The sequence below is a fragment of the Balaenoptera physalus genome (genome assembly GCF_965194825.1).
Source record: "Balaenoptera physalus genome assembly, chromosome: 10".
NCBI classification, from domain to species: Eukaryota; Metazoa; Chordata; class Mammalia; order Artiodactyla; family Balaenopteridae; genus Balaenoptera; species Balaenoptera physalus.
Window position 1 is genome coordinate 103973805 of NC_138889.1, and position 27862 is coordinate 104001666.

Consider the following 27862-nt stretch of genomic DNA (forward strand, 5'->3'; position numbering starts at 1 on the left):
ACGAAGGGTGCAGTGTCCACTGCCCATGGAGGGCGCCCAGCCAGGGCAGCAGCCACTCCCGAACCCCGAAAGGCAGACGTGGGGGCCCAGCCGGCGTCTGCAAGAGAGGAGAGAGCACCTTCCACATTCTGTACCAAGGGGAGGATTCACCTACTGGGCAGTGAAAGCCTCCCAGCCAGTCAGTACGTCAGTCAACAAACAGTTCTGGAGACCTCCTCCACTCCCACTCCCCGGGAGGACAATGGGAAGTTTCCATAGAAAAATGACTCAGACAGTCAGTCCCTTCTGGAGGCAGGACAAAGACAAAGGTATAAGAGAACAGACACTAGTCTCCTACAGATGCCTGCCCCGTGGACACAGAGCAAAGAGGGTCTAAGAGCTGAGGATAGAAGACGGCAATGGATGAAGAGCCGCAGGGATGGCTGCCTCAGGGCCTTTGCACTTGCAGTCCCCTCTGTCAGGAAGGTTCTTCCCCAGACACACACAGCTCCCCCACTCCTGTAAAAGGTCTCTCTGCTTATGTCACCTTCTCAGAGAGGCCCTACTTGTCCACCCTTACCTTGCTTTATTCTGCTTCATAACACTTACTTCCTGGAACATTAAATTACTTATTAGTTTGTTGATTTGTTCATTGCCTGGCTCCCCTACCACTCCCTGAGGACAGGGGCTTCATCTATTTTCTTCAACTCCGCAGCAAGGGTAGCGCCTGGCACATCATAGGTGCTTAATAAATGGCTGTTGAGGGAAAGGTTGAGAAGGGAAGTCAACAGAAAAGAGAAAGGGGGGAGCTGGAGAGAAGTCATTCCCCAGGTGACATCTCTGGGATGGGGGAGGGGGCATTGGTGAGCTGCCCAAAGGAGTGAAGGGGAATCCAGTGTGCTCGAGACTGGGTGAGGCAGTCCAGCCACGAACAAGCCACTTTCCCCACCTTCAAGGGGCGGACAAGGAACCAGGTATAACAACATAGCGTGACAAGTGCCAGAACGTTACAGGCTATGGAGGCCCAAGGAGCTCAGGGGAGGTTTCCTAGGCTGAGGCTGGAGAGAGAATAGGAGAAGCCAGTGAGAATGGAGAAATGTTCTAGACAGGAGCTGCATGTGCTCAGGCCTGGAGGGGGACAGAGACGATGACTAGAACTGGTTCTGGGATGGGCTGGGCAGAGGATGATGAAGTCCAGCCTGGTTTGAACTGGGAATCCTGCTGCAAAAGAATAGGGACAAGAAAACCCTTCCCAGAGACTTCCGTGGTGGCACAGTGGTTAAGAATCCACCTGCCCATGCAGGGGACACGGGTTTGAGCCCTGGTCCAGGAAGATCCCACATGCCATGGAGCAACCAAGCCTGTGGGCCACAACTACTGAGCCTGCGCTCTAGAGCCCGCAAGCCACAACTACCGAGCCCACATGCCACAACTACTGAAGCCCGAGCTCCTTGAGCCAGTGCTCTACAACAAGAGAAGCCACCGCAATGAGAAGCCTGGGCACCACAACAAAGAGTAGCCCCCGCGTGCAGCAACAAAGACCCAACGCAGCCAAAAATTAATTAATTAATTAATTATTTTTAAAAAAAGAAAAAGAAAAAGAAAACCCTTCCCAACTGTGTTCTACCCGTGTTTGGAAGCTGGTACTGCCAGTCAGGCAGTCTATAGAGCACCCATGATGTGCCAGGCACGGCGGCAGGCACTGGGGACGTGAATGGAAAGACCCAGTCTGCTCTGCGGGAGAATAATCTGTGTCAAAAGTGACAAATATTCTAGAAAGGGAAACTCAGGGCACATGGCAAAACAGAAACGTCTGCAGAAAACTGTCCCTGGAGCCTCCAAGAGCCTTTTCACTCTCTGAAGTCATCACAGAAGAAGGGGCCCTGGAAGGGGGTAGGGGGATGCAGCAGGGATGTCTCACCCGCTGCCCTCGCTGGAGCGATTAGGGCAGCAGCCTGGGAAGGAGAAGCCCGCAGCTCCTACTCCTCAGATGGGGGTCTCAAAGGGATAGGAGTGCCACCAAAGCGGCAGATGGAAGGATTCCTGGGAGGCTGGTGGAACCTCACCCTCAGGTGGGCAGGGGCCGAGCCCCCGCCAGGGCGCCCCAAGGAGCCTAGGGCGGGCGGTGACGGGGGACAGGTGGCAGGCAGGAAGGCTCTGACACGCCGCGGAGCCGGGCAGATCTGAGCAGGAACTGGCGGTGGCTGCAGAACACACGTGCGAGTTGCGAGCCTGGCGGGGCCGCCCCCCTGCGCGCCCCCGAGGCTGTGGCCGCGGGCCAGGCCGCCCGCTGACACCGTGTTCCCTCGCTCGGAGCATCACGCACACACGCGCTCGGCCCGCGGCGGCCCGGCCTCCGCCGGGAGGAAACGCTAGGGGAGGGCGACATCAATCGGGAAAGAGCAAAGGGGCAAAACACCCAACCCCCGACCGCGCGCACACACAGGCGGAAACCGAAACATAACCCAGAGAGACCCCGGCGGCTACAAGGTCCACGGCGTGCGCAGAGCCTGGACACAGGGAAAGCCCCCAGCCTCAGAGCGGCCAGAGCCGCGAGGCAGGCCAGGCACTGTCTAGGCAGAGCCACGGGCACGTTCGGGAGCGAAAGCCAGCCAGTCCGGAGACCAGGTGGCACGTCCCGGGGTCCCTTCGCCAGGGGTCGGGGCTCCACGGGACTCAGAGCGGCTCACCTAGCGCCTGGATCTCCGTTCCCCCGGCCAGATCCCAATCAGGACAGCCGCGGCCAGGGGCGCAGAACGGGCACCCGCCCAGAGCACAAGCTGCTGTCCCTTTGTCCGGACCTCCCGGGCTGCGCCCGCGCGCGGACAGTGGCCCAGGGGGGCGCCCCGACCCGCAGCTCCGGGACGCCCCTCCGCGCCTCCCCGCACCGCGCCGGTAGCGCTCCCGCGGAGGGGCAGGGGAGGGGCGCGGGGCGCTTACCTCTCGGCCCCGAAGTGCCCGGGCGTCTTCCTCCCGGTGTAGCCGCGGGCCGGGGTCCCCGGCAGCAGGAGCGCGACGCAGGCGGCCCGGAGGAGCAGTCCGGCCCACATGACCGGCGGCGGCGGGTCCCCCCGGCTCGGCTAGGCTCTGGCGCCGCGCGCGGGGGAGGGGGCTGCCGGCCCTCGCCCCTCCTCCTGGCGCCGCGGGGAGCGAACCAGCGAGCCCCGAGCTGGCACGCGGAGCCGAGCAGGGGGGCTGGGGACGCCGAGAGGAGGGGCACGGGGCCGCGAGGGGACGCGGCGGACGGCTGGGCGGGGGGTCTCTGGCACCTCGGAACGAAAACACACAAAAGGCAAAGGCGACCGCCCGCCAGCCGGTGGCCATCAGGGGAGGCGCGGAGCCCGGGGCGGGGGCAAAGATCAGGGACCCCTGGGGGCGGGGTTTCGTCCTCGGCCCACACCCCCTGCCCGGGTTTGGGAGTCGGCTTCCTGAGACGGGCTCTGGGCGTCAGACTGAGGCCCGGGGAGGAAAGGGACTCCGGGAACAAGGCTGGAGCAGGAGGCTGCGTGCCCCGGTCATTGCTGGTCTAGGTGGATCCCGAGATGACTGTGCTGTACAACGTGGGACGCTGGGTCGTTTCGCTGCTGAGCACTTCTAGGTCGGCCCCCAGCCTGCCAACAGGTCTGCACCCTAACCCTGGGTGCGCCGGTCAGTGGGTCCACCTGCTCCCTGGTCAGGGGGCACTAGACAGTCTTGAACCCACAGATTCCTCCTTGTCCCCTTCTGCAGCTGCCTCAGGCCACAGTCAGGGATGGTAGGCAGGGAAGTGGTGAGCAGGTGGCGGATGAAAATCAGGATCATCCAGCTGGGAGAAAGCTGAAAGGTTGACTAAATTCTACCTTCAGCTCTGTGCAGGTACCTTCCCTAGCCGCCTAGACCCCATCAGTCAAGCTTTTGCTTAAACACTTCCAGGGATGAAGACCTATCAAAAGGCAGCCCAATCCAATTTTGAATAACTCCATTTGTTAGGAAGTGTTTTTTCTTCCCAGTTGAATAACCCCAGTTCCTTTGGTTCTACCTCTGCAGTCCCCACTGGGTACCCCAGCCTGTCACTAAGGTCCTTAACACTGGTGGCCACAAATGAACATGGTGTGCCAACAGTGGTCTGGACTCTTGCCTCCTTCCTTCCAGATGCCATACTTCTATCAACACAGTCTAATATTACCTGGCTTTTCTGGCAACCCCATGATGCTGTTAGTTCATAACAAAGTTTACAGTAAAGGGAAGCCTCAGATGCTTTTTGTTGTCATGTCTTTGTTATTAAACACAAGCTACTAAGCCGATCTCCTTACCTTAACCTGTGTGGTTGAGTTTTTGCAGATGTTCACTTTAGGGCTGTTATCTCACCTTGTTAGTTTTGACCCATCTAAGTAACACATTTTCAACAAGTAGGTTGCCAAAATCCTCCGTTATCTTGAGATGAATGCTACTTCCATATTTATGTCCATTCTGAGTCCTAAGGACCCTCAGGCCATCTTTCCTTTTTATCTCAAACATCCAAAGGTGCACTTTCCCCCTCTGCCGCTCAGACTGCATTCCTGTCACTTACAAAGTACTTCAATGCCCACCTTCAAGGTCCAGAGTCAGAAATCTAGCCCTGAATTATTCAATAGGGATAAACAAAGCCCTTCCTTCACTTGAGCCCGCAAAATCTATCGCACCACTGCCCTTATCATTCCTACCTAGACCACCACTCAATGTCAAATAGACCACCACTCATTCTTCCTGGCCCTAGAAGCTACCCACAAGTTCTTAACTCATTTACACAGGACAAGGTTCCTTTTACACACCTGTCACTCCTTGTGCCATCTTCTCTCACACTTCCGCACACCTCGGCTTTCTCCATTCTGAACTCGACTACTTTATGGTGCCCCAAGCCCTCCATATCTCACCCCTGTAACTCTGGCAGGCTTTGCTCCATATTGGTCAGTGGGCAGCTGCAATGACTGAGATGCAAGTTTGTGCTTAAAGAAAATCCTCATCTACCCTCAGGAGGAGCAGCTCAGGACATTTAAGACTAAATTCCTACCAGTGAATTTTGAAAGAAACTTTCTAAACAGCCCCTGACATTTCTTTCATTTCCCATTTCTTTGACCTTATGGCATTCACCTTGCTCCTCACATCAAGTTTGTGTCTTTAGTTTGGTTTTCACCATTTTCTGTTTTTCTTGTCTTTTGGCTTGTTTGCCCTTGAGGCTTCTCAAAGTTTGGACCCTGAGAGTCGCTCACTTAATATCATTCATCTTCAAGGACTAGTTTGGGTGCTTATTAGTTCCTCAGTGTTTCCTCCCCAGTTCTGTGGCTTGTGGCTTCTCAGTTACAAAAGGGACCCTCCACCGAGGGCGGAGGATTCAAGTTGTTGTTGGCTGTAGAAAGAAGGCCTCTGGCTTGTGACCCTTCCAAATGGTCATGTGATGAGTCAGTGTTTCTATTATTCTCCCAAAGGTCCATTCGTGCAGAGGCCTGGAGTGAGGCGAGCTCATCAGCGCCTACATGGAAAGGAGCCATTCCAGCTGGCTGTAGCAAAGCTCCAAAGGCAACCTTTCACCCTGGGAGAGGTGATTAATGGTTTTAAGAGGGGATGTGGGAGTGTGGCAGTAGAACATCAGTTTCCAAAGGATTGCTGGAATTCAATCCGGAGTGAATATACCCAAGATTGTAGGAAACAAAAAACTGCAAGGACTCCAGTTTCCAAAGTCAAGACTGAAGCCACTGGTTAAGTAATAACCTTCTACTGAACATAGCAGGTCTCCGTGGCTGCAGGTCAGACCACTGAAAAGCATCAGAATAATAATCCCACCACATTCTGTTTTTCTGACCGTGGCACCTTATAGTCAATCCTCCCATCTAGGATTAAATTTTTTAAATAATCACAATCTGGAGACCGTTGCTTGCCTGCCTCATTAAAGCTGGTCTCTGGCGTGGGGGCAGGCCTTTTCAATTCAAACCATGACTTGAAGAATTCAAATCACAGTGTTGAGTTTCAAGTTCAAACTGTGGTTTTTGAGAGATGATTATTTTTTTCCCCTAAGACCCTTATCCTCCACCCTCAGAAACCCCAGGAGAGTAAGGGGAAAAGAACGGTAAAGAAACACAAGGAATGCCTCCAGGGAAGGAAACTCACTCCGGAAGACCCCCAAAGCAGAGATGCTTCCTTGCTCTTTTCCTTTTAAGCTAGAATCTCTCAAAACCACAGTTTGAACTTGAAACCACAATTTTCCTGACACTGTATCAAAGGCTGGTCTTAAAGGAGCCAGCCAATATGCCTGGGATCAACCCTGCTCCACTGTTGGGACAGAGCAGCCTTTATTCCCACTGGATCACTGGTGGAAATATGGGCCCAGACACTCTGACCCACTGAGCTGAAAGAAGACAGGCTCTGTGTGCTGGATAGAAGGGTGAACCCCAAATGTGCCCTACTCCTGTATTTTCAAACCTAAGGCACCAAAGGTTTACTCAATTAAACCAGAAGAAATAAAATCAGAATCCAAAGCCCATGTGGCAACAGGAAGCTGGGCAGTGAATGAGGAGCAGTGCCTGGGGAGCTAGTTGGCTGAATGTTCCATATACAACTGGCTGTAAAATGACATAAGGAAAGGCAGGCCAAGCAACCCCCAGGCCCCGCACATTACTAACACAGGCACCTGGGAATCAAACGATGACTACAGAGTCAAGGGCAACCAAAGACCACTGAATTTCAAAAACCTGACATCCATCATCCTTGGGATCCCACCAAGAGCGATCACCTGACAAAGGAGATGGACAGACGACATTTCACTACTTGAAAGGAATGTTCCAGCAGCAAGGACAAGGGACTGCTACAGTGGCTGTGAAGGAGGGGATGGAGCTTGCAGTAAACTGGGCACAGAGTGACTGGGATGCTGGAGAGCCGAGCAGGGGAAGAAAAGCAGAAACAAATGGATCCTTCTTCTTAGACTCTACTTTATTAGGTAAAACTCAGAAACTAAACCACCAATTCATGTCCCCCCACCTCCTTCCCTCCGAAGAAGGCAGTTCCCCAGAGACAAAAAGGCTGTGGCTTGGAGATCATCCACCATCTGCAGGTTTTATACTCAAGCAGCCCAGTGTCTGGTGGTCAGCCCTCCAGACCAAAGCTCTCAGAGGCAACAGAAGAAAGCAAAGGAAGCTCTCATTTCAAAGACGACGAACCCCTCCCGCCCCTCCTCCCTGCTACCCACAACCTCCCCACACCCCCAACCTAAATAAAAAGATAGTGAGGACAATGCATGAGTGTGGGAGACACACACACACACACACACGCACACACACCACACACACACACACACACACACACACACACAGAGAGCTTCCTTTCAGCCAAAGAGCTGCAAAATTGCTCCCTGGAAGGACGACAACTGGCTACACCAATCAAGGCTTGGTGGCCCAAGGTGATGGCTGGAATCATGTGAGACTGGTAAAAATCCAGGGAGAAAATATTTCACCTTCAGCCCTTTCCCAGGTCTCCAGCGAACTGGTTTTAGTTCTACAAAATCCCTGTTTCCACACAGGTAGGCCGTGGATTCTAGGGCAGCTGGCCTAGGGAAAGATTTCCCATGGCCAAGAGACAATGGCAGAGGAGGAGGAGGAGAGCAGGCGGGCAAAGCCTTCAGAGAGGGCCTGGGAAAGGGGATTCCTGCCCTCGGCTAATGGATCCGAGTTAACTCCTCCACAACCTTGATCAGGTCATCCGCGGTGGCTTCTCGCTTCATTCCGCTGCCATCGTCATACTGCAACGAGGAACGGGCAGGAGGAGAGGCTGCGACGGCCAAGAGGGTGCTCTCCCTCCCCTGGGGAAGGGGATGCCCACCACAAGGGAGGCGCCCCACTCTACCACTGCCATGGCAGGGAGGAAGGACTCACAGTCGGAAGCCCACACCTCTCCTTGGGGGTTCAGGTCAGCAAGGTCGGCTGACAGCAAAGCTGCCCGGAGCCTGCCACCCAGTATATACTCCCCCAGAGGCACCATGTCCAGTGGGCAATGCCCCAAACCCCAGCACCATGGAAACTTCTCTTCCCTACAGGATCCTGACCCTGCCCCCTTCCTATGGGTCTGCCAGAGATCCCAGACATGCCCAAATGTGCCCTTGTTGCTAAAGTTACAGTGTTTGGTGCCTGATGGGGGAACCCACGAGCCTCAGCTTTATCTCCTTGCCCTTGGACCCCACCTTCCCGTGTGGGTAGAAGACAACTTGAAAAGGGCCGTTAGTACGTGGGGACCGAGTGAGGGGAGGCCCCGGAGTTCTGCCGGCCTCCTGGTATGCCCGGCCCTGCAAGGGACTTGAGAAACTGGCCCAGGGCTAAACCCTGAGCAGCTCACCTGCAGGTTTGCCACAACCTCCTGCATCTTGGGCCGGCTGATGTCCAGGAAACTCTCAATCAAGTCCCCATCGATGAAGCCTGTGGCTGGTTCTGTCTTCCGTTCAGTATGAAAGGATCTCCAGGTGGACAGGTGAGTTAAGGAAAGTGCCAATTATCTGGAAATAAGTACCCTTACTATGAGTCACCCCCACCTCTACACAAGGTGCATAAGACCATAATCTAAAACAATCACCAGGATAAACAGGAAACAACATTTTCAACTAAAAATCACACGGCTTTTGGGACAGTTTTAGAATTTCAAAGACCTATAAGCTATTACCTCATCCAATGGTTCTTAACTGGAGTAATCGTCAAAATAACATTTAAAAAAATACAGGGAATTCCCTGGTGGTCCAGTGGTCAGGACTCTGTGCTTTCAATGCCGAGGGCGTGGGTTCGATCCCTGGTTGGGGAACTAAGATCCAGCAAGCCGTGCAGCGAGGCCAAAACAAATTTAAAAATAAAAAAATACAGATTAAAACAAAATACAGATAAGACTCTTAGTTCAGAGCCTGGACGTGTATGGATGGTTTTTTTTTTTTTACAAGTGCTCCATGTGAACTGGATGCTTGCCTGGGAAGAACCACTCTTTTAAGTCTAGCCTTGACCTTCACAGAATAAACTGAGGCTCGGGACTTCCCTGGTGGCACAGTGGTTAAGAATCCGCCTGCCAATGCAGGGGACATGGGTTCGAGCCCTGGTCCGGGAAGATCCCACATGCCGCGGAGCAACTAAGCCCATGCGCCACAACTACTGAGCCTGCGCTCTAGAGCCCACGAGCCACAATTACTGAGCCCACGAGCCACAACTACTGAAGCCCACGCGCCTAGAGCCCGTGCTCTTCAACAAGAGAAGCCACCACAATGAGAAGCCCGCGCACCGCAACAAAGAGTAGCCCCCGCTCGCCACAACTAGAGAAAGCCCGTGCACAGCAATGAAGACCCAATGCAGCCAAAAATAAACAAACAAACAAACAAACAGAGGCTCAGTAAGACAAGAGATGTGCCGAAAGTCCTGCGGGTTGTGGCAAAAACCAACCCATCAGCCTCCCTCCTCCCTCACAGACTCATAGCAGGAGCCCCTCGCCCTTCCCGCCTCCCTCAGGCTCCTTGTCTCTCTCCCGTAATAAACAAACTTCCAGCAGTACTTGGATCCTAAGTGTCCCACGGGGGCTGATCCTTGGGCTTCTGGAGTTTGCACATTCTTTGCTTTTCCCCTCCTCTTCCGTTAGCCTCTCTAGTGAGGGTCCTCAGACACTACTGCCTCCAACAAGATCTCTGAAAGGATGTTCCGAAGTTGTGATCTAAACTTACGTTTGACAAGCAACACCAGAAAGGCCAGAGGCAGACACATTTCAGGAACAAAAATGTACATTTTCAAGATGAACCAGTGAAGCTGGGTGATAAGTACATGGGGATTCACTACACTGTTCTCTCCACTATTGTGTGTTTGAAATTTTCCATAAGAAAAGGTTTTATAAAAGCCTGTTCCCCACGGGAACCTAGTCAAGACATTTCCTAAACGGACAGCAGTTTCCAAAGGCTGCTTAGGGTAATGCAGCTCTCTGCCTGGGTCAGGACGTGCTTCCTAGCAAGGGGGCACCTCTGGGAAGGATATAAGGAGTGTTCAATCTTGCCCACACTTTTGATGACTTTATTGAGTCGATTCTGCATGTCCAACAAGAGGTTGTACCAGCTCTCTGACAGTGAGGTCACCAGGCCTGAGGAAGCAAAGGGAACAGGGAGCTGCAGAGCGGGCACTGCCCGCCAAGGGCAGCCCAGGCAGCAGCACGAGGAAGGATGAGCTGGCCACAGGCTCCGCCACGAAACCCTACTCTCCCTCGTCCCCCAGAATGGGAACGCTGCTCTCAGGAGGGAGGCCTGCACGGGGGGTGCGCCCCACAGAGGTCACCCTTACCAATCATGCCGTTGACCGTGCCGAAGAGCACCGAGCCCTGTGTAGGGGTGGAGGTCTCGCCCAGATTCTGCATGACCAGAGAGCCGTGGCAAAAGACGTTGACAAATTCGCCCAAGTGGAAGAGCCCAACCTCCTGGAGGTGCTGCCGCTCCTCGTCAGTGGTGGCGGCGCTGCGAGGCAATGCGAGAAACTCACTACCCAGACTTCTGTCCCCCCCACGGGGCCCCGACAAGGACTGCGTGCAGCGGACAGATTCCCCGGTGAGCCCACCCGCTCCACAGCAGAGGATCCAGCCTGAAGAGCTCACCTCTGTGGCCTGCCTGTCTCATGGAAACCCTAACCCTCTGTGAAGAGGAGCACCGGAGCCTGAGAGAGGACCCGGCGTCCTCATTCCCGGCAGACCATACCCACAGCTGGTCACTCACCTATCCTTCTGACACACAAACAAGTTAAAGGCATTTTCAGCCCCCAGGAAATTGTCATCATCCAAGATTTCCACAGCACTCATCCAGTTGGGGTTAAAGTCTCGAGCAATCTTAAAAAAGACAAGGTACAAAAGGAAACACAATCAGCAGTTTGCATGGAAGCCATTGCTGGGACTTGGCCAAGAGCCTGCCCTGCCCCGTGTTTAACAACCACCCCTTCAGAGAGATTCTCCCCACAGTCTCTGGCCAACTCAGCCCAGAAACGGAGCCTACTCAGAGCTCACGTTGGGGGTTTCTAAGAACACTTAATGGATGTAGAATGTAGGCTCCAGGGACGACATTTCTGCCCTCACTGGGCTTGATTATCCCTCACCACCAAGAAACACCCTCGGGGTCGCAGCTTAAGGGAGCAGTCTGCCCCCTGCCCCGCTACCTCTTCGAAGTTGCCCTCCATGGGCTTGTAGGCCAGCAGCAGCACCGAGCGCATCAGGTCGCCCACCAGGATGAAGTCGCCCTTGGTCTTCAGGTACAGGGCCATGATGTTGTTGTAGTGGTTGCACTCGGTGCGGAGCTCCTTCTCCGTCGTCCACTCGTAAAGCCGCACCTGACACAGGCATTGCACTTCTGTCAACTCGAGGGGCCCGAACCCTCCTTAAGCCTCCATCTGCAGCACCATTTACCCAGGTGCAATGTGGGGTGTGAAGTGGTTTGGTGTGGAACTTGCATGAACGTTTTTAATTTCAGTATTATGTATTTATGAAAAATGAAAATAGAATGAGCCCATGAAACTAATAATACAAAGTTTTCCTTTATATAAAAAAATGAGTCAGGATAAAGAAAAATATTAAGTAAATAGTAACGCAAGTAATACTATGCATGCGACAAGAGATGGTTTTGTGACTGAAGTTTGGTAACTGACGTACAGAAATCGCTCTGGAAAAAGAGGATCCATCTCCAATTTCCTGATCAGAAAGGAACAAGAGCACCTCCCGGCAAACTGCCTCTTCCAACCCCTTCTCAAAACTCATACATTCCTGGCACCTTTTGATGTGAACCCAATGAGCAAAGAAAATAGCATGGGAAAGTCCAACAGAAGCTAAAGGTCTCTAAAGCACTAGAGTCTGTGGCCACCCCTCCACCTAAAGGGAAAAAAATAACCCCTTTTTTCTTCTCCACTGCAATGTTTCTTCAGTTACAACTACAGCTCCAAAAGAATGAAGATGCTTTAGAATCAGCAGACAGATGAACAGATACTCAGCACAGCCCAGCCCTGGCAGACCCTTCAGGGTCCAGGCAGCCCCATCCATGGCCTCAGCACATACAGACACTCTGGACAGAATATATTAAGCCATGATTTCTCGAGATGTGTCCAAAGGATCCTAGCTCCACAGGTATGCACTCCAAGAGTCATTCGTAATAATTACAATGGCTACCACACGTCCATCGGCAGGGTTAAGGGAGCCCAGAACACCCCAGACTGGGGTAAGCCCAGCCTGACTGGGCCTCCAGTCCTCCAAGAGTGGAGTAAAGTAGAGGCCAAGGGCTCCACACGCTCCTGGGAACACACCCCACACACCCCTCTTCATACTCCCAGCCTCCCTTTCTGCCGTGGAGGTAGTCAGGACCAAGGTCAGACACCACCACTCTCAACCCAACAGGTCCTAGATCCCCACTGTCCAATATGGTAGCCACTAGCCACATGGCTACAAATACCTGAAATGTGGCAAGCCCAAACTGAGATGTGCTTTAAGTGTAAACTACACACGAGATGTGGAAGTCTTAGTATGAAAAAAATGTAAAATATCTCACTAATAATTTTTTATATTGATTACATGTTGAAATAACACTTTAGATGTACTGGGTTCAATAAAATACATTACTAAAATTAATTTCACCTACTTTGAACTTTTATTCATGTGGCTACTAGAAAGTTTAAAATTACACACGTGGCTCCTATATTTCTATTACACAGCAACGGGTGTCTTATAATCTGACCCCTCCCACTTTCTGCATCTGTTCACTGTACCCTCTGGAATACATGCTCACTAGTCACAGGCAGCCTGCTCTCTAGCCGATCCCTTGTCAGTCTAACTGAAACGTGGATCTTTCAAAAGGGCTCTGTGGCCCTCTCAACTGGGCTATTCTCTCTCCCACTGTCCCTCGTACCACTGGGACTGCAGGGAGGACAGCCTTCCATGCATCCTGCCTGCCTCCTAAACATGCCAGTTCTCAAGTTCACACCACCAAACAACTGCCCCACTGTCACATCTCCACCCCCACGCCATCACTCTCTCCTAATGTAACACCCTGGTAATTCTTAGTGACTTCAATGTTCATAGAGAAGATCCTTCCAATACCCTGATCTCTGTCCTTTTCTGACCCCCTCTTCCCCACCTACCTTGTCCATTCCTATGGTCACCCCTTAAGAGCCTGTCATTAAAAATAACTCCAGAATCTTTTGTCCCTAGTTTTACTGCTTCTCAGATGCCCAGAGTCCATCACCACAATCCTCATCTTACGGATTCTCCACTCCGTTGTCCCTCTCTCCCTCCATCATGCTCACCCAACAAAAACAGACTTTGGTAAAATTCTAATTTTCAACTACAAGCTGAGGAAAAACCACCAACCAGCATGACTGGTCTCATTTTAAATTCATACCTCCTCCACTCTCCTCAAAACTCTAATACCATAGGCTTCCCTGGTGGTACAGTGGTTAAGAATCCACCTGCGATTGCAGGGGACACGAGTTCAAGCCCTGGTCCGGGAAGATCCCACATGCCGTGGAGCAACTAAGCCTGTGCGCCACAACTACTGAGCCTGAGCTCTAGAGCCCACAAGCCACAACTACTGAACCCCGGGCACCTAGAGCCCATGCTCCGCAACAAGAGAAGCCACCACAATGAGAAGCCCGCGCACCGCAACGAAGAGTAGCCTTCGCTCGGCTCGCCGCAACTAGAGAAAGCCTGCGCGTAGCAACGAAGACCCAACACAGCCAAAAATAAATAAATAAACAAAAACTCTAATACCTCGTCTTCCAACCTTCCTCTCAGCTACTTCACAGAAGATGGACACAACCAAAGGAGGATTTCCACCTGCTTCCACCATCTGAAGCCAACACTGTGCATTAGAGCCCCCTTAGCTACTCAAAACATGGCTCCAGCAACTCTCCTTTAAAGGACCATTGCCATCAGCTAGAAATGTGCAGCAGTATTTCCTAACTTAAAAAATTAAAAACTCTCTTGTGCTGACATTCCCCTGTAGCTACCCTATTACTCTCTTCTTTACTGCAAAACTCCTGGAAAGGGTTTCCTAATCCTAGCTGTCCTTGCCTCCTCGTCCTGGTCGAACCCTCTTCAGTCAGGTTCCATCCCCACCACTCAACCAAAAGAGCTAAACCAATGGCCATTTCTCGATCCTTATGTTACCTGACCCGCCGACAGCACTTGCAGTTTATCACTTCCCTCCTGCTTCAAATACTTTCTTTCCATGGCTTCCAGAACACTTTTCTTGGTTCCTCTCCTACTTCACCAGGCACCTCCTCTCGGTTTGGCTGGATCTTCCTTCTCGCCCCAACTTTGAAAGGCTGGAGGGCCCCAGGGCTCAGTCTTCAGATCTCTCCTCTACCCGCTCTCAGCAGGTAGGTGATCTCAGGTGATCTCCGCCACTCTCAGCTTTACATGCCACCTAATAACTGCCACCTGGTATCTCCAGTCTGCTTCTTGCTAGAACCCATACCTCTCTCATCCACCTACCTACCTGACATCTCGACTGAGATGACTACTGAAACTTAGCATTTTCAAAACCAAACCTCTGGTTTCCCCACTGCAACATAAGAAGAAGTATACATTTGGTCTCTGCCCCCTGTTCCTGACATAAAACTCCTAAAACCTTTGTAATTTCCTAATAGGAATGTTTTACACAGAGCTCCTAAATCCCTTGGAATTTCCTAGGTGATAGGAGTCTTTTGTTCTAATGATGCAATTCTTGGTGGTTCCTGGATGGCTACAGGATGGGGGATGGTCACCAGAAAGACCAAGCCATGAACAGAGGCTTGGAACTTTCAGCCCCACCCCCATTCTCCAGGGAAGAAAGAGGGGCTGGAGATTGAAGTAATGATGGATCATGCCTATATACAGAAGCAGCTATAAAAATCCCTAAACTATGGGGTTCAGAGAGCTCTTGGGTTGGTGAATACAGCCACATACTGGGAGGGTAGTGCATTCCAACTCCACGAAGACAGAAGTTCCTGCCCGCAGGACCCTTTTGGACCTTGCCCTACATACCTCTCCATCTGGCTGTTAATTTGTATCCTTTATAAAATCCTTTGTAATATGCCACCAAATATAAGTAAACATTTCAAATTTTGTGAGCCCTTCCAACAAATTTTCAAACCTAAGGGGGGGGTGGGGAATTTGGGGAACCCCTGACTTTGTACCAAGTCAGACAGAAGTTTGGGGACCACTTGGGACTGGGGTTTGAAGTAAGGACAGTCTTGTGGGACTGAGCCCTTAAACCTGTGAGGTGTGACACTAACGCTGGGTGGCTAATATCAGAATTCAATTAAATTATAGGACGCCTGGTTGGAAAACGGGTTGGTATAGGGATTAAAAACCCCATACATATGGTGTCAGAAGTGTTGTGAGTAAAGAAACAGCTTTCCTTTCCCCTCCAAACCTGCTCCACTCACAATCTCCCCCCATCAGTACAGAGCAACACCATCTTTGTTACTCAGGCCAAAACTCTTGGCCCTTTATTCCCTTCTCACGCCTCATCTTCAATCCATCACCAGAGCCCCTCAATACTAACATCTGCAGAATCTGACTACCTTTCACCTCCTCTATCAGCACCCTGCTCCCAGCAACCACCAACTGCTATCTGGATCATCACCAGAGCCTCCTAACTGATCTCACTGCCTCTACCCTTGGTCCCCTACGACCTTTTCCAGCATGCGCAATGAGCTTTTCGAAATATAACTACAGTCATGTCACTCATTCGCTCGAACCCTCTAGAGGTCTCCATCACCCTCAGAGTAAAACCCAAAGTCCTTACACACTCGGCCTATCAGGTTCCACAAGTGCTGGCCCTCTGCTGCCTCTCGGACTCATCTCCCGGCACCCAGCAGCGCCCACCCACGCAGAGCTCAGGCTGGCCCCGGACTCCTGGCACTTGTCTTCTCCCAGACCGAGGCATGGCTTGCTCCCTCCCTTCCTTCAGGAACCTGCCCGAATGCCACTGCATAAACAAGACCCTCCTGGCCACGGGACAAAACAGCGCCACCTGCCATGCTTGCTCTGGTACTCCTTTCAGCTTCTTGTCCCGTTTTTATTTCTCACCATGTATTTCTCATGGTCCTGGGTACACATATGTATTCTATTTGCTCACTGGCCCCAGAAGGCTAGCTCTTTGTCCATTCCGTCTACTGCTACATCCCAACTACCAAAACAGTGCCTGGTATACTGCAAGCGTTCAGTTAATATTTCTTGAATGAATGTCGATCTAACGTATTTAAATAATGTCTCTCTACTCTGGATCTTCTCAGAACCTTTAATATGATAAGATGCACCATGAAGCTTCTAAGAAGAGGATACAGGATACAGCAGTTCCCAAATGTATTTGACCATGAAACTCATTTTTTTTTGCAAGGGAGGAGGTGGGGTCATGCCAGAAGCAAAGTGGCACATTTCACAGGCCTAGTATTTCAAGGACGTACTCAGGATAATGCGGTTTGGCTCATTTTGTTCCACACAGATGAAATATTCTCACGTCACGACACATTCTAAGCGCAGGGACCACAGCTCTTACCCCTTTCTCAATTCCCGCAGCGCTTAGGATGATACGATTGGGCTTCACATAACCAAATCTGCTGTCCGGTCCAACCCCAGCTCCCCATATTCCCAACCCCATCCTCCATACTCACTACTTTGTTATCCTTAAAATCGTGATACACGTGCAGCTTCAAGAAATACAAGGGAAACATGTTCTGTGGACAGTGGTGTGAGGCCTAAGGCATGACACCAGTGGGAGGGGCCTCACCGTGCTGTTGATGCTGGCTAACAACTTCCCGTTAAATTCCACCATAGAGTACACAGCCCCTTTCACCTCCTTTTCAGCCACAGTCTGTAGTTTTCCTGGGGGAAAAAAGATACTCTTAAGTCTCCTTTACGAGCCCACACTTTAACTAATCAAAAGAATCCCATGCTTCCCCTCTGGCTCTAATTCCTGCCCCCAAAACCACTCATCTGAAAGCAGGAAATACAGAGTCAGTATACACTGGGGTTAACCACCACTGGAAGTGTGAACCCCAAATGTGCAGTGATTCTACACATCATTGAGGATGTGTCTCCCACCCTGAGACTCCAGATCTCTCTCTCAAGATGGAGACCAAATTCCATCTCAGCCACCTAATCTGAGATTTCGGGGCTGACAGCTAGTCTTTAGAACCATCTTGAGTAGGGGAGATGAGAAAAGATGTAGAAATGAACGCAAAGTGCTGACGCTGGGAAGAGGACCTTAAAGGCTGAGCAGCCAAGTGGGAAACACACCTAGGATTCCTACTAGGATTCCTAACTCTCGTGCTGGTCGGCAGGTTCTCTTATTCATAGTTCACCTCTCCCCGCTGTTCCTTCCTTTCAAAGAGTAAAAAAGGAAGAAACACGTGCTAGATTTTATTTGTGCCTCTGCTCACATACTCCAAAACTCATTCAGATCATCAAGAGCTTAAGAGAAACATCGTGAGTCTCACGTCACAGCAATTAACCCAAGTTCTTCTACGTAACTGAGACTGAAACCTAAAAGAGCCTGCTTACTTTCCCAGTTCCAAATCTCTCAAAAGCCGGAGACTGCGTCTGCTTACCATCTGAATACTGAAAGACCACAATACGACCCTGCTTGGGCTCCGCCTCTTCAGGGTACACCATGGCCGTGCCCACGATGAAGTACGTGTTGGGGTCTTTGCCCAACCTGCAGGAGACCAGGCTGAGGGCGTACTCGTTCTGCAGGAACTGGTGGGCGTGGAGCACTAGAAGGGAGGAGAAGAGACGCGACTGGCTGACAACCCCCATGCAAGCACGCTTCTGTACTTCTGTGAGGCCCACAGCTCGGCTCGAAGTAGATCTGCCTCCTGCTGTTCCTGTCTCCTCACCAACCTATTCTGACCTGAGGAGGCCCAGCACTCTGGACTCATGGCCAACTCAGAGGCCCCACCCCTTTCTGCTCCTCCTAGGATGGTCTGCCAGTGTCTATCAAATTCTGGAATACAGCAGAGCCCAGAAGAGCCTAGCTTAGGGAGGACGTACGTACAAAATGACAGAAAGAGCTCATTTGCACCTTCAAAGGTGTGCTGGTCAATGATAAGGAGGTTATGCACCTCCACCTCTTCTCCAAAGGAGGTCTCGTGAGGGGCTGTGCTGCTGGAGAACAGCTTGCTGGAGCTGACGCTGCTGGACAGGGCCTGGGAACAGAGAGAACACACGTCACCCCTCTCAGAAGCAGAACGGGTGCCGGGAACAACAGAGTGAGCATCAGGCAGGATCAGGGAACAGCGGCTGAGTCTGAACGAGGAAACCTTAAGGCTGGCCGCTTGCATGGAGCCTAAAGAACAGAGGGCTTCCAAGAGGACTCAGGGACCAAGGCTAAGGATCCAAGTTCCATATGGTATTGACACAGCAATCCAAAACATCGCCAGAATCCAAGGGCATTAGAGAGCACTAACACAGTGATGCTACGACAAGCGAGAAACTCAGGCGCCCTAGTAAAGTGACAGGCTTCCACCTCTCTCAGTGGGAAGAGCAGGAGAGCACTGCAAATAAAAAGAAAAATGTAAAGACCTTCTACTCTGGATTAAGGGAAGAAGCCATACCACAGATGTCTGCGAGCAAGGAAGGCAGAGAATACGTGGAATAAAATGATCAGCTAACATCTCCATTGGGTCTGTGATGTGCGGCCCCATACTGTCCCACTATTACCATTTTGCAGATGAGAAAACTGAAGTTGCCCAAGGTCACGCAGCTAGCAATAAGCTTCGGAGCCAATTCTGTCAGACTCCAAATCCCATGCTCTTACCTATTATACTGCACTGTTACCAATACCCTACACAAAGCACCCAAACTGATGTTAAGAGAAAAGGAATTATTCATCAGGCAAGGCTACCAAGTAGCAAAATCACTGACAGCTACGCTTACTCAAAGTTCTTCTCAAGCCTCTAATGAAGGAGCCAAATCCAGCTCACTGCCTGTTTTTATAAAGTTTTATTGGGGACTTCCCTGGTGGCGCAGTGGTTAAGACTCCGTGCTCCCAATGCAGGGGGCCTGGGTTTGATCCCTGGTCAGGGAACTAGATCCTACACGCATGCCTCAACTAAGGAGCCCACAAGCCGCAACCAAAGGAGCCCTCAAACCGCAACTAAGGAGCCTGTCTGCTGCAACTAAGACCGAGGGCAACCAAATAAATAAATTTTTTTTTTTTTTTTTAATAAAGTTTTGGGACTTCCCTCGTAGTGCAGTGGTTAAGAATCCGCCTGACAATGCAGGGGACACAGGTTTGATCCCTGGTCCAGGAAGATCCCACATACCGCAGAACAACTAAGCCCGTGCGCCACAACTACTGAGCCTGCGCTCTAGAGCCTGTGCTCCGCAACAAGAGAAGCCACCGCAATAAGAAGCCCATGCACCACAACGAAGAGTAGCCCCCGCTCACCTCAGCTAGAGAAAGCCCGTGCACAGCAATGGAGACCCAATGCAGCCAAAAATAAATTAATTAATTAAAAATTTTTTTCTTAAATAAATAAATAATAAAGTTTTATTGGAACCCAGCTATGCCCACCTGTTGTCTATGGCTGCCTTTGTAATGGCAGAGTTGAGTAGTTGTGACTGAGATCATATGACCTGCAAAGCCAGAACTATTTACTAGCTGAGCCTTTACAGAACAGTTTGCCCCGCTCTCACACCATCTTTCTTTGTCCACTGCCCTCACCTGGGTGCTGGCGCTGGGCCTCAGAGCAGTTGTGCCCCCACTCGTGTCCTGGACTTCAATACGGCTGGAGAGGACCCCAAAGCACTGGGACACCTCCTGGTAACAGATCTTCCTGTAGAACAAGTACAGAGCAACAGGGCCCCCTCAGGAGAAGTCTGAGGCGCTCCACACCAACCCCCAGGGCACCCCTGCCCCTGCAGCTCCCCTACCCTGCCCTCACCTGGGAGATTCGTAGAGGGGAACTGTACGAATGTGCAGCTTCTGGATCTCATCAATGGTGCCAATGGTGAGGGTGCTGTTGTTGGCCAGTGCCAGGCTGGAAAGAAGGTTCTGGGTTTAGACTGAGTAGACCCAAGATAGGAAAGGATTCTATGAGGCAACTCCATAAGGGGAAGGAAAACAAGGCAGAATTACACTAGCTTACCCCAGGGTAGTGGTTCTCAACTATGACTCTATGCTAAAACGCACCTGGGGAACATGCCTGGTCCTGCCCCTGAGATTTTCCTATTTAATTGGTCTGGTTGGGCCTAGGCTGAGATTTTTAACAGCTAACAATTTAATACTAAAGCATTCGAATATAGAACAGTGATGCTCAAACTATCAAACCATGCTGTAATCAGAATCAGCTAGGAGGCTTGTTAAACTGGACTGCTGGGCTTCCCTGGTGGCGCAGTGGTTGAGAATCCGCCTGCCAACGCAGGGGACACGGGTTCGAGCTCTGGTCCGGGAGGATCCCACATGCCGCGGAGCGACTGGGCCTGTGAGCCACAACTACTGAGCCTGCGCGTCTGGAGCCTGTGCTCTGCAACAAGAGAGGCCGCGACAGTGAGAGGCCCGCGCACTGCGATGAAGAGTGGCCCCCACTTGCCACAACTGGAGAGAGCCCTCGCACAGAAACGAAGACCCAACACAGCCAAAAATAAATAATAAAAATTAAAAAAAAAAAAAAACTGGACTGCTGGGCCCAACCCTGGAGTTTCTGATTCAGTGGATCCATGGGTGAGGCCTGAGAATTTACATTTCTAATGCGTTCCCAGGTAGTGCTGTGGCTGCCATGAGGAGCCACACTTTGAGAAACCCTGCTCCAGGGGTATACATAAAGATCTCTGCATCAGGGGTTCTGAAACTTGACTAATCATTTGAATCGCCTAAGAGGTTTTCTAAAAATATAGATTCAGATCTAGGGCTCAACCCTAGATCCACTAAATCAAACTCTAAGAAGGATTCAAAAACAATTCTGTACATTTAAAAAGGCTTCCAAGGTGTTTCTACTGCATAGCCAAGATTTGCAAACCTCTGCTCTATACTTCCCATCTCAGCTGGTCACTGACTCTGTCACTGGGAAAGGGCTGGAGGGGGAGGGTCTGAGGAAAACAACACGATGTCCTCACTCCTGGCTCTTGCTGAGGAAAGAAAAAGAGGCTCACCTGTCAGGGTAGCCATCTGAGTTGAGGGGACACATGTAGTTCACCTCCTTGAGGTTGACATTGGAGAAGACCAATTTGTGGTTGCTGCTGTAGATGACAGTGGGGCGGTCAGAGCAAGCAAAGACGTTGGTGGTAGAAAGAGAACGGAAAGTCCTCAATACGGTGGGCTGTGTGCCCAGAGTCACCTTCTTACGGTCGCTCAACAGGCCTACAGAAAGAACGGCATCCGGAGAAAAAAGGAAAGAAACGAAACAGGACACACAGCTAGATTGTGAAGCTTCAGAAGTAGCACCCTGAGGCTAAGAACTCTGCCAACTCCAATACTCCAGATTTTCCGAAGAGCCCCTCATTCGGAGTGCTAGTCTCACCTGTCTCAATGTTGAGCCCAAAGTAGAAAAGCGCCCCATCTCCCAAGGCACAAAGGAGGTAGTGGCTACTCTCAAAGGTGGTCATCAGGATAGAACGAGGAATGATCTCTGTGGGAAAGAGGTACATTAAGTTCTTGTTCCAAATTCTGATTCTGATCCCAACCCACGTCCTTAAAAGAAACACACCTCCACCCAGCATCTCTTTGTGCAGTAGCTCAAAAGAGGGCAGCTTCGCGATTCGGGCTGAGATGTCTGTCCAGAGACCAATAGCACAAAGAGGGGACATTCCATTGCTGTCCCCTAAAGGGGTGATGTCCAAGCAGGCCACTTCGTGTTCCATCTCTGTGTGGCTGAACAAGGAAGAATATGGCAGAGGAAGGAATCCAAGGATCAAAGAAGTCCCAGAGAACAGGGAGGGCAAAAAGAGCAGATAAACGCACACCTGATCTGTCGGAGCTCCTGAGGATGGATCTGCAGGTAGTAGAGGGCCCTTCCCACGGCTACCACTACCTGGCTGCTATTGCAGGAGGCCACACTGATGTTCTTGCCCTGAGGTTCCTTCCACTCACTGACGAGAGCTTTGGGGTCTTGAGAGACCAACCTCACAGATGCTGAAGTGATCTAGAGAAAGAAGAGCAATGTCTCCAAGCCCCTGCAGGGATCTATACAGGCGTGAGAAGGTGGTAAATGCTGCCCTGGTGGAACCCTAAGAATAAGCTCCTCTGCCATATAGATATATTTTTCCAAAGTTCTGCAATGATTAACTACATGAAGGTGTCATTTTTAGCTGAAGCCCTGAAGAAGACTGGCTTCAGGCAGCTTACAGCTTACATACCTACAGGCAGAAAAAGAGAAGGCCTGTTTCTCTCTGAGTAAGGCTTGGGTAACACACCCTATGGAAAGGTATCGATGGAGTAAGACCTACAACTACAAGTCTAGCTGTTTTTCTCAACCCAAAAATCAGACCTCTAAAACATCCAAGTTCTGGGAATTCCCCGGTGGTCCAGTGGTTAGGACTCCGCGCTTTCACTGCCGAGGGCGCAGGTTCAATCCCTGGTCAGGGAACTAAGATCCTGCAAGCCACGCGGCACAGCCAAAAAAAATAAAATAAAATAAATAAAATATCCAAAATATACAAGTTCTTTACTATGTATGAATACCTTTTATACATTTATTTCATCACTGAAATAAAACAAAAAGCAGGTTGATAACACTATTATGTATCAATACACCTTACTTATCAAAAGTGAGTTTCTACTTAAAGAGGAAAGCCCTTTAGAATTATAAACACTACGGGGGATGCAGAAACACTACAAGCTATTATTCATACTAATGAACTACAATGGGATTACATAATACTTGAAAGGGTTATTAGTCTTTCCATTTGGTAAAGAAGCCCATCATTGTAGAGAACAAACGTATGGACACCAAGGGGGGACAGTGGCGGGGGGTGGGTGGTGGTGGGATGAATTGGGAGATTGGGATTGACACATATACAATAATATATATAAAACAGATAACTAATAAGAACCTGCTGTATAAAAAAATAAAATAAAATTCAAAAAAAAAAGACATCACTATAAAGACAAGCCTCAAAAAAAAAAAAAAAAAGTTTATGAGAAGGCTCATTTAGAGGGTTAGAAAGAAAGTTAGAAAAGAGGGAAGTGGACAGAAGCTCAGGAAGGACACATCTCAAGAAAGAGGCAGCAGCTACTGGAATGTGCACCCAATTTAGTAGGAGAGGTCATATCGGGCAGCCTGCAGTGAAGACAGGAGAAGGAAGACAGCCAGCGTAGACAGACTTTTTTGATTCCAGAATCTAGATGAAGACGGAGATGGGGCAATAGCTGGAGGGAAGTCCTGGGGTCTAGAAGGTATTTTTTTATTTTTTTAAGGCCAGCAAGGTCTACGTGTAATTCAAAGCTAGAGGAGCCAAAGGGGGAGGGGTGGTTGTCTTCAAGCCCCAGTGCAGGGTCTAGAGGACCAAGGACAGGGTGTGATGCCAAGCCGAGGCTGCAGGATCACAGCTCTGAGAAAGGAAAGGCTCTAGTTTGGGAGAGATCAGAAAGCAGAACTCTGGTTTCATACACAGAAAATGTGGTCCTTTTGATGGCTGAACAAAGGTGTTTCAGAAGCTTCAATGGGGAAGACTAAAGATTTTAATTAAAAACCTAATACTGCCCTTGAAAAAAAAAAGAAGAAACTCATCATTAGTAATAATTGGGCTGGTATAAAATAGGAAATCAGCTTTTGAAGGGTCTGGTCTAGTGTAAATTATAAAACCAGGGCAGCAGCATAATTCTGAAAATCAAAAAAAAAAGGAAAGCCCTTTAACAACAGATATGTATGTGAGTTGGGGCCAGTATTCAGGCCACCAGTTAGAAAACACTGACAAAGCGATGAGTCAGTAACTGGGCACTTCCCACATTTGTTCAACAAACTGACAGAAGCTTCCCTCTGGTTTTTACCAAAACCACCAATGCCTGTTGCCTAAAAGGAAGACCAAGAGGATAAAAAGATAGAGACAGTTCAATAGTCCTCAGGCCCTCAAGTGCTATACCTGCCACAGGCAAATCACTGACTCTGCTCAGTGTGGAGAACGGCTCAAAAGGTGAGGAGGGTGTGCAAAAAACCAAAAGCATCATGGTCACTCCAAACTTAAAAAGACCGCCAGGCGTTGAGAGGTGCGAAGAAATCAGGCTCTCACAGCTAACAAAAGTGCCAAAAGGCTATATGCCCCCCATATCACAGAAAGATTTAAAAAATAAGGATCTGAACAGAGTTAGAACTCTGATTATAATAATTAGTACCTTGTAAGTGCTGCCAAAAGTCATATATGGACGGTAGCCTATGACTAGTTTTTTTTCTTCTTTGTGCTTTTCAGTATTCTCCAAATAAGTATATACTAACTACTACTATAACATGGGGAAAAAAATGTGCCTCAGAAGACAGGATATAATTAGTGTGAAAATGATATCCCCCTGCCCACTCCTCAAAAAATATATATATAATGATCCCATCCATAAAAGAAAATGTGAATAAACACAATATACAGTCATCCCTCAGTATCTGCAGGGGACGGGTTCCAGAATCCCCCAGCCAATACCAAAATCCGCAGATGCTCAAGTCCCTTATATAAAATGGAACAATAATTGCTTATAAACTACTCACATCCTTAAGTGTACTTTAAATCATCTCTAATTATAATACCTAATACAATGTAAATGCTATGTAAATAATTGTAAATACAGTGTAAATGATACGTAAATAGCTGCTGGCGCACAGCAAATTCAAGTTTTGCTTTTTGAACTTTCTAAAGTTTTTTTTCCCCATTTTTTTTTTTTTCGGCCGTGCCACTTGGCTTGCAGGATCTTAGTTCCCTAACCAGGGATGGAAGTGAAAATGCCAAGTCCTAACCACTGGACCACCAGGGAATTCCCACCCCAAATATTTCTGATCCACGTTTGGTTGAGTCCGTGTATTACGAAACCCACAGATACAAAGGGCCGACCGTACATACATTTGCAAAGAAAAATTAAAGCTAAAAGGAACAACTCCAAAGTTAAAAGAGTTAAGTTGCTCTCAGTAGTGGGTAATTAGATAATTTCAATTTTTTCCCTAGCCTTTTTACATTACTTTTAGAGCCATAAAAATTGACTTCAAAAATCCGGTGGTACTCTGTACTGCACTCCAGGTCAAATTCAAGTGTAAACGAGGCCCGCCCTTTTCTCCGTTACTACCTGGATGAGCTGTTGATGAGCCACGTTGCCACAGAAGAAAGTCTGCTGATCGTCCACAAAACCCATCAGTTCAGTTTCTTCCACTTCCTCTCCATTTAACATGAGAACTCTGCAGCAGAATGGAAGGCCAGGGTCAGCCAGACCAGCTGCCCCACCTTGCAACCTTCACATGAGCACCTGGAGCTGGCACCAGACTCATCTTACCTTGTCTGGCCCACAAAAGAGAGCACCAAAGTGTCATCAGTCTCCCGATTAGGATCAGACCGCAGGGGCCACAGGCCTGGAACAAAGATCAAAGATTAAGAGGCACAGCACAGACCAACACTCGGCTCCCACAATCTAACGAAGGAGCAGCCTAACCCCACGGGAAGAGCGAGGAATTTGGCGTCAGTCCTGAGATGAAATACCCACTCTGTTCCTCCCTGGCTTTAAGACTCTGAAGAAGTTAGATATTTTTAAAGCTGTTTGAGCCTGATATTTTTAAGTTTTTCATTTGATTTTGCATGGGATAATTCATTTCCATGACTCAAAGTCAAAAATTATTTTTTATTTTTTAATTTTTTTAAAAATTTATTTTATTTTTGGCTACGTTGGGTCTTCGTTGCTGCACACGGGCTTTCTCTAGTTGTGTCGAGCGGGGGCTACTCTTTGTTGCGGTGCGCGGGCTTCTCACTGCAGTGGCTTCTCTTGTTGCGGAGCTTGGGCTCTAGGCACACGGGCTTCAGTAGTTGTGGCACGTGGGCTCAGTAGTTGTGGCTCGCGGGCTCTAGAGCGCAGGCTCAGTAGTTGTGGTGCATGGGCTTAGCTGCTCCATGGCATGTGGGATCTTCCCGGACCAGGGCTCGAACCTGTGTCCCCTGTATTGGTAGGCGGATTCTTAACCACTGAACCACCAGGGAAGTCCCAAAATTTATTTTTCAAATATTTAACACAGAAGTCTCACCCCTATACCTCTCCTTCCAACCTAGCCCCAAAATAAGTAAACAATAATAGTTTATCCTTCCAATTCTTTTTAATTTAGGAAAACAGGTAAACACTGTGTTGCAAGCCAACATATACAATAGCCTACCACAAACTGCACCTTGTTTTTTCATCTAATATATGCCTGAGCCCTTATGAGAACAGAACAGTTTCTTGTTTTTGACATCTGCACAGTATTTAATTGTATGGATGTAACAGTTTATTAGTTAGTTCCCACTGATGGACCCTTTTTCAGTATATTGCCACAATATACAATGCCACAATAAGTAATCTTGTATTTATGTCATTTTATACATATAAAGGTCTATGGGCTAGATGCCCAGAACTGGGCTTGCGCGGCAAATCACTAAATGCAGTTGTAGTTTCCGTAGACATTTTCAGTGAGCATGCTCATTTTCTCACAGCCTCACCAACACCACGCATTGTCAAACTTGGATTTGGGCATCTGGTAAAGTATAGTATCGCTATTTTGTTTTGATTCACACTTCTCTTATTATAAGTTAGGCTTGTTACCTGTCCATTCATGTACTTTGCTAATTTGGGGGCAGGAAATTTCGTGGTCTTTCTAGAAATTTTTTATGAATTAAGAGAGATTAGGCCTTTGCCTATAAGATGAACTACAAATGTTTTTATCCAATTTGCCATTTCTTCTAACTTAGCTTACAGTGTTTTGTTTTTGCCATGCAGAAGTGTTCTATTTTTATGCTGATGAATTTATTAATCTTTCTTTTTGGCTTCTGTACTTTTGAGTCATTGTTTGACTATCCCCACTCCAAAATTAGAAAGGAATTCACCACCTTTTTCTTTTAGTTTTTGTATGGCTTCATTTTTTTACATTAAGTCTTTGATCCATTTAGATTCTAGCAAGATATATACTGCACAGTATGGATCCAAACTTATCTTTTCCCAAATGACTCCAGTTATCCCAACACCATTTATTCAAAAGAATTATCTTTACCTTACCGACTTGAGATACCACCACTATCGTACACTAAAGTCCCACATACAGTTGTGTCTATTTCGGGACATTTGAGTCTGCCCATGGGACTCTTGCCTATTCGTGCACCAAAACCACACTTTTAATTTCTAAGGTTTAATAGTACGTTTTTATATCTGGTAGGACTAGGCCCGTCTCATTGCTCTTTTTCAAGTTTTCCTAGCTTTTCTTGCTGCTTCTGTTTCCCATTTGGACTTTGACTTGCCCAGGCCAAAGAAAAAAAACCTATTGATATTTTTATTGAAATATATTAAATATAAAAATCAGAGAGAAAAAGCTTTATAATGTTAATTTATAAGACCTTGGCATGTCTTTTTCATTTGATCAGTCTATCCTTTTAATCCTTTAAGAGTATCTTAAAGTTTTCCTTACATAGGTTTTGCACAATTCTTGTTAAACTTATTCCTTGGTGTTTTATCTTTTTATTGCTATTGTAAATTGGCTCTTTCCCTCTACCACACCTTCTAATTGTGTTTTTACATGAAAACTATTGATTTCAGTACATTAATTTTATATCCTACCTTAATGAATTCTTATTGTCTGTAGTTAGCTTTTCAGTTGATTCTCTTGAGTTTTGTAGTTTTATGATCTCTTCCTAATTCATAAACCTCTATTTTTTTAATACGTTCTCATCCTCTTACTTTTTAATATTCTGAATTACTTTTTTTTAAGATGTGCCT

The 27862-nt window shown here is 48.9% G+C and overlaps 2 protein-coding genes across 5 annotated transcripts in view; both read right to left on the reverse strand.

Annotated features, from left to right (window-relative positions):
- VWCE (von Willebrand factor C and EGF domains) overlaps positions 1-3078 on the reverse strand; it is a 29675-nt gene extending 26597 nt beyond the window's left edge. For all 4 annotated transcript variants that reach the window (XM_082477534.1, XM_082477532.1, XM_082477535.1 and 1 more), the window contains exons 1-2: positions 2920-3078; positions 3-97 (exon numbers count right to left, since the gene is read on the reverse strand). In XM_082477534.1, coding sequence (XP_082333660.1) covers positions 3-97; positions 2920-3029 — 205 coding nt within the window. In that variant the 5' untranslated portion in view covers positions 3030-3078. The remainder of the gene's footprint in view (positions 1-2; positions 98-2919) is intronic.
- Positions 3079-6900: 3822 nt separating this feature from the next.
- DDB1 (damage specific DNA binding protein 1) overlaps positions 6901-27862 on the reverse strand; it is a 31231-nt gene continuing 10269 nt past the window's right edge. Inside the window, exons 11-27 of the mRNA XM_082477531.1 lie at positions 25409-25484; positions 25205-25313; positions 21907-22085; positions 21651-21814; positions 21465-21572; positions 21097-21304; positions 19890-19985; positions 19670-19781; positions 18026-18149; positions 17553-17717; positions 16733-16827; positions 11133-11303; positions 10700-10809; positions 10275-10444; positions 9975-10077; positions 8317-8440; positions 6901-7726 (exon numbers count right to left, since the gene is read on the reverse strand). Coding sequence (XP_082333657.1) covers positions 7643-7726; positions 8317-8440; positions 9975-10077; positions 10275-10444; positions 10700-10809; positions 11133-11303; positions 16733-16827; positions 17553-17717; positions 18026-18149; positions 19670-19781; positions 19890-19985; positions 21097-21304; positions 21465-21572; positions 21651-21814; positions 21907-22085; positions 25205-25313; positions 25409-25484 — 2198 coding nt within the window. The 3' untranslated portion in view covers positions 6901-7642. The remainder of the gene's footprint in view (positions 7727-8316; positions 8441-9974; positions 10078-10274; positions 10445-10699; positions 10810-11132; positions 11304-16732; positions 16828-17552; positions 17718-18025; positions 18150-19669; positions 19782-19889; positions 19986-21096; positions 21305-21464; positions 21573-21650; positions 21815-21906; positions 22086-25204; positions 25314-25408; positions 25485-27862) is intronic.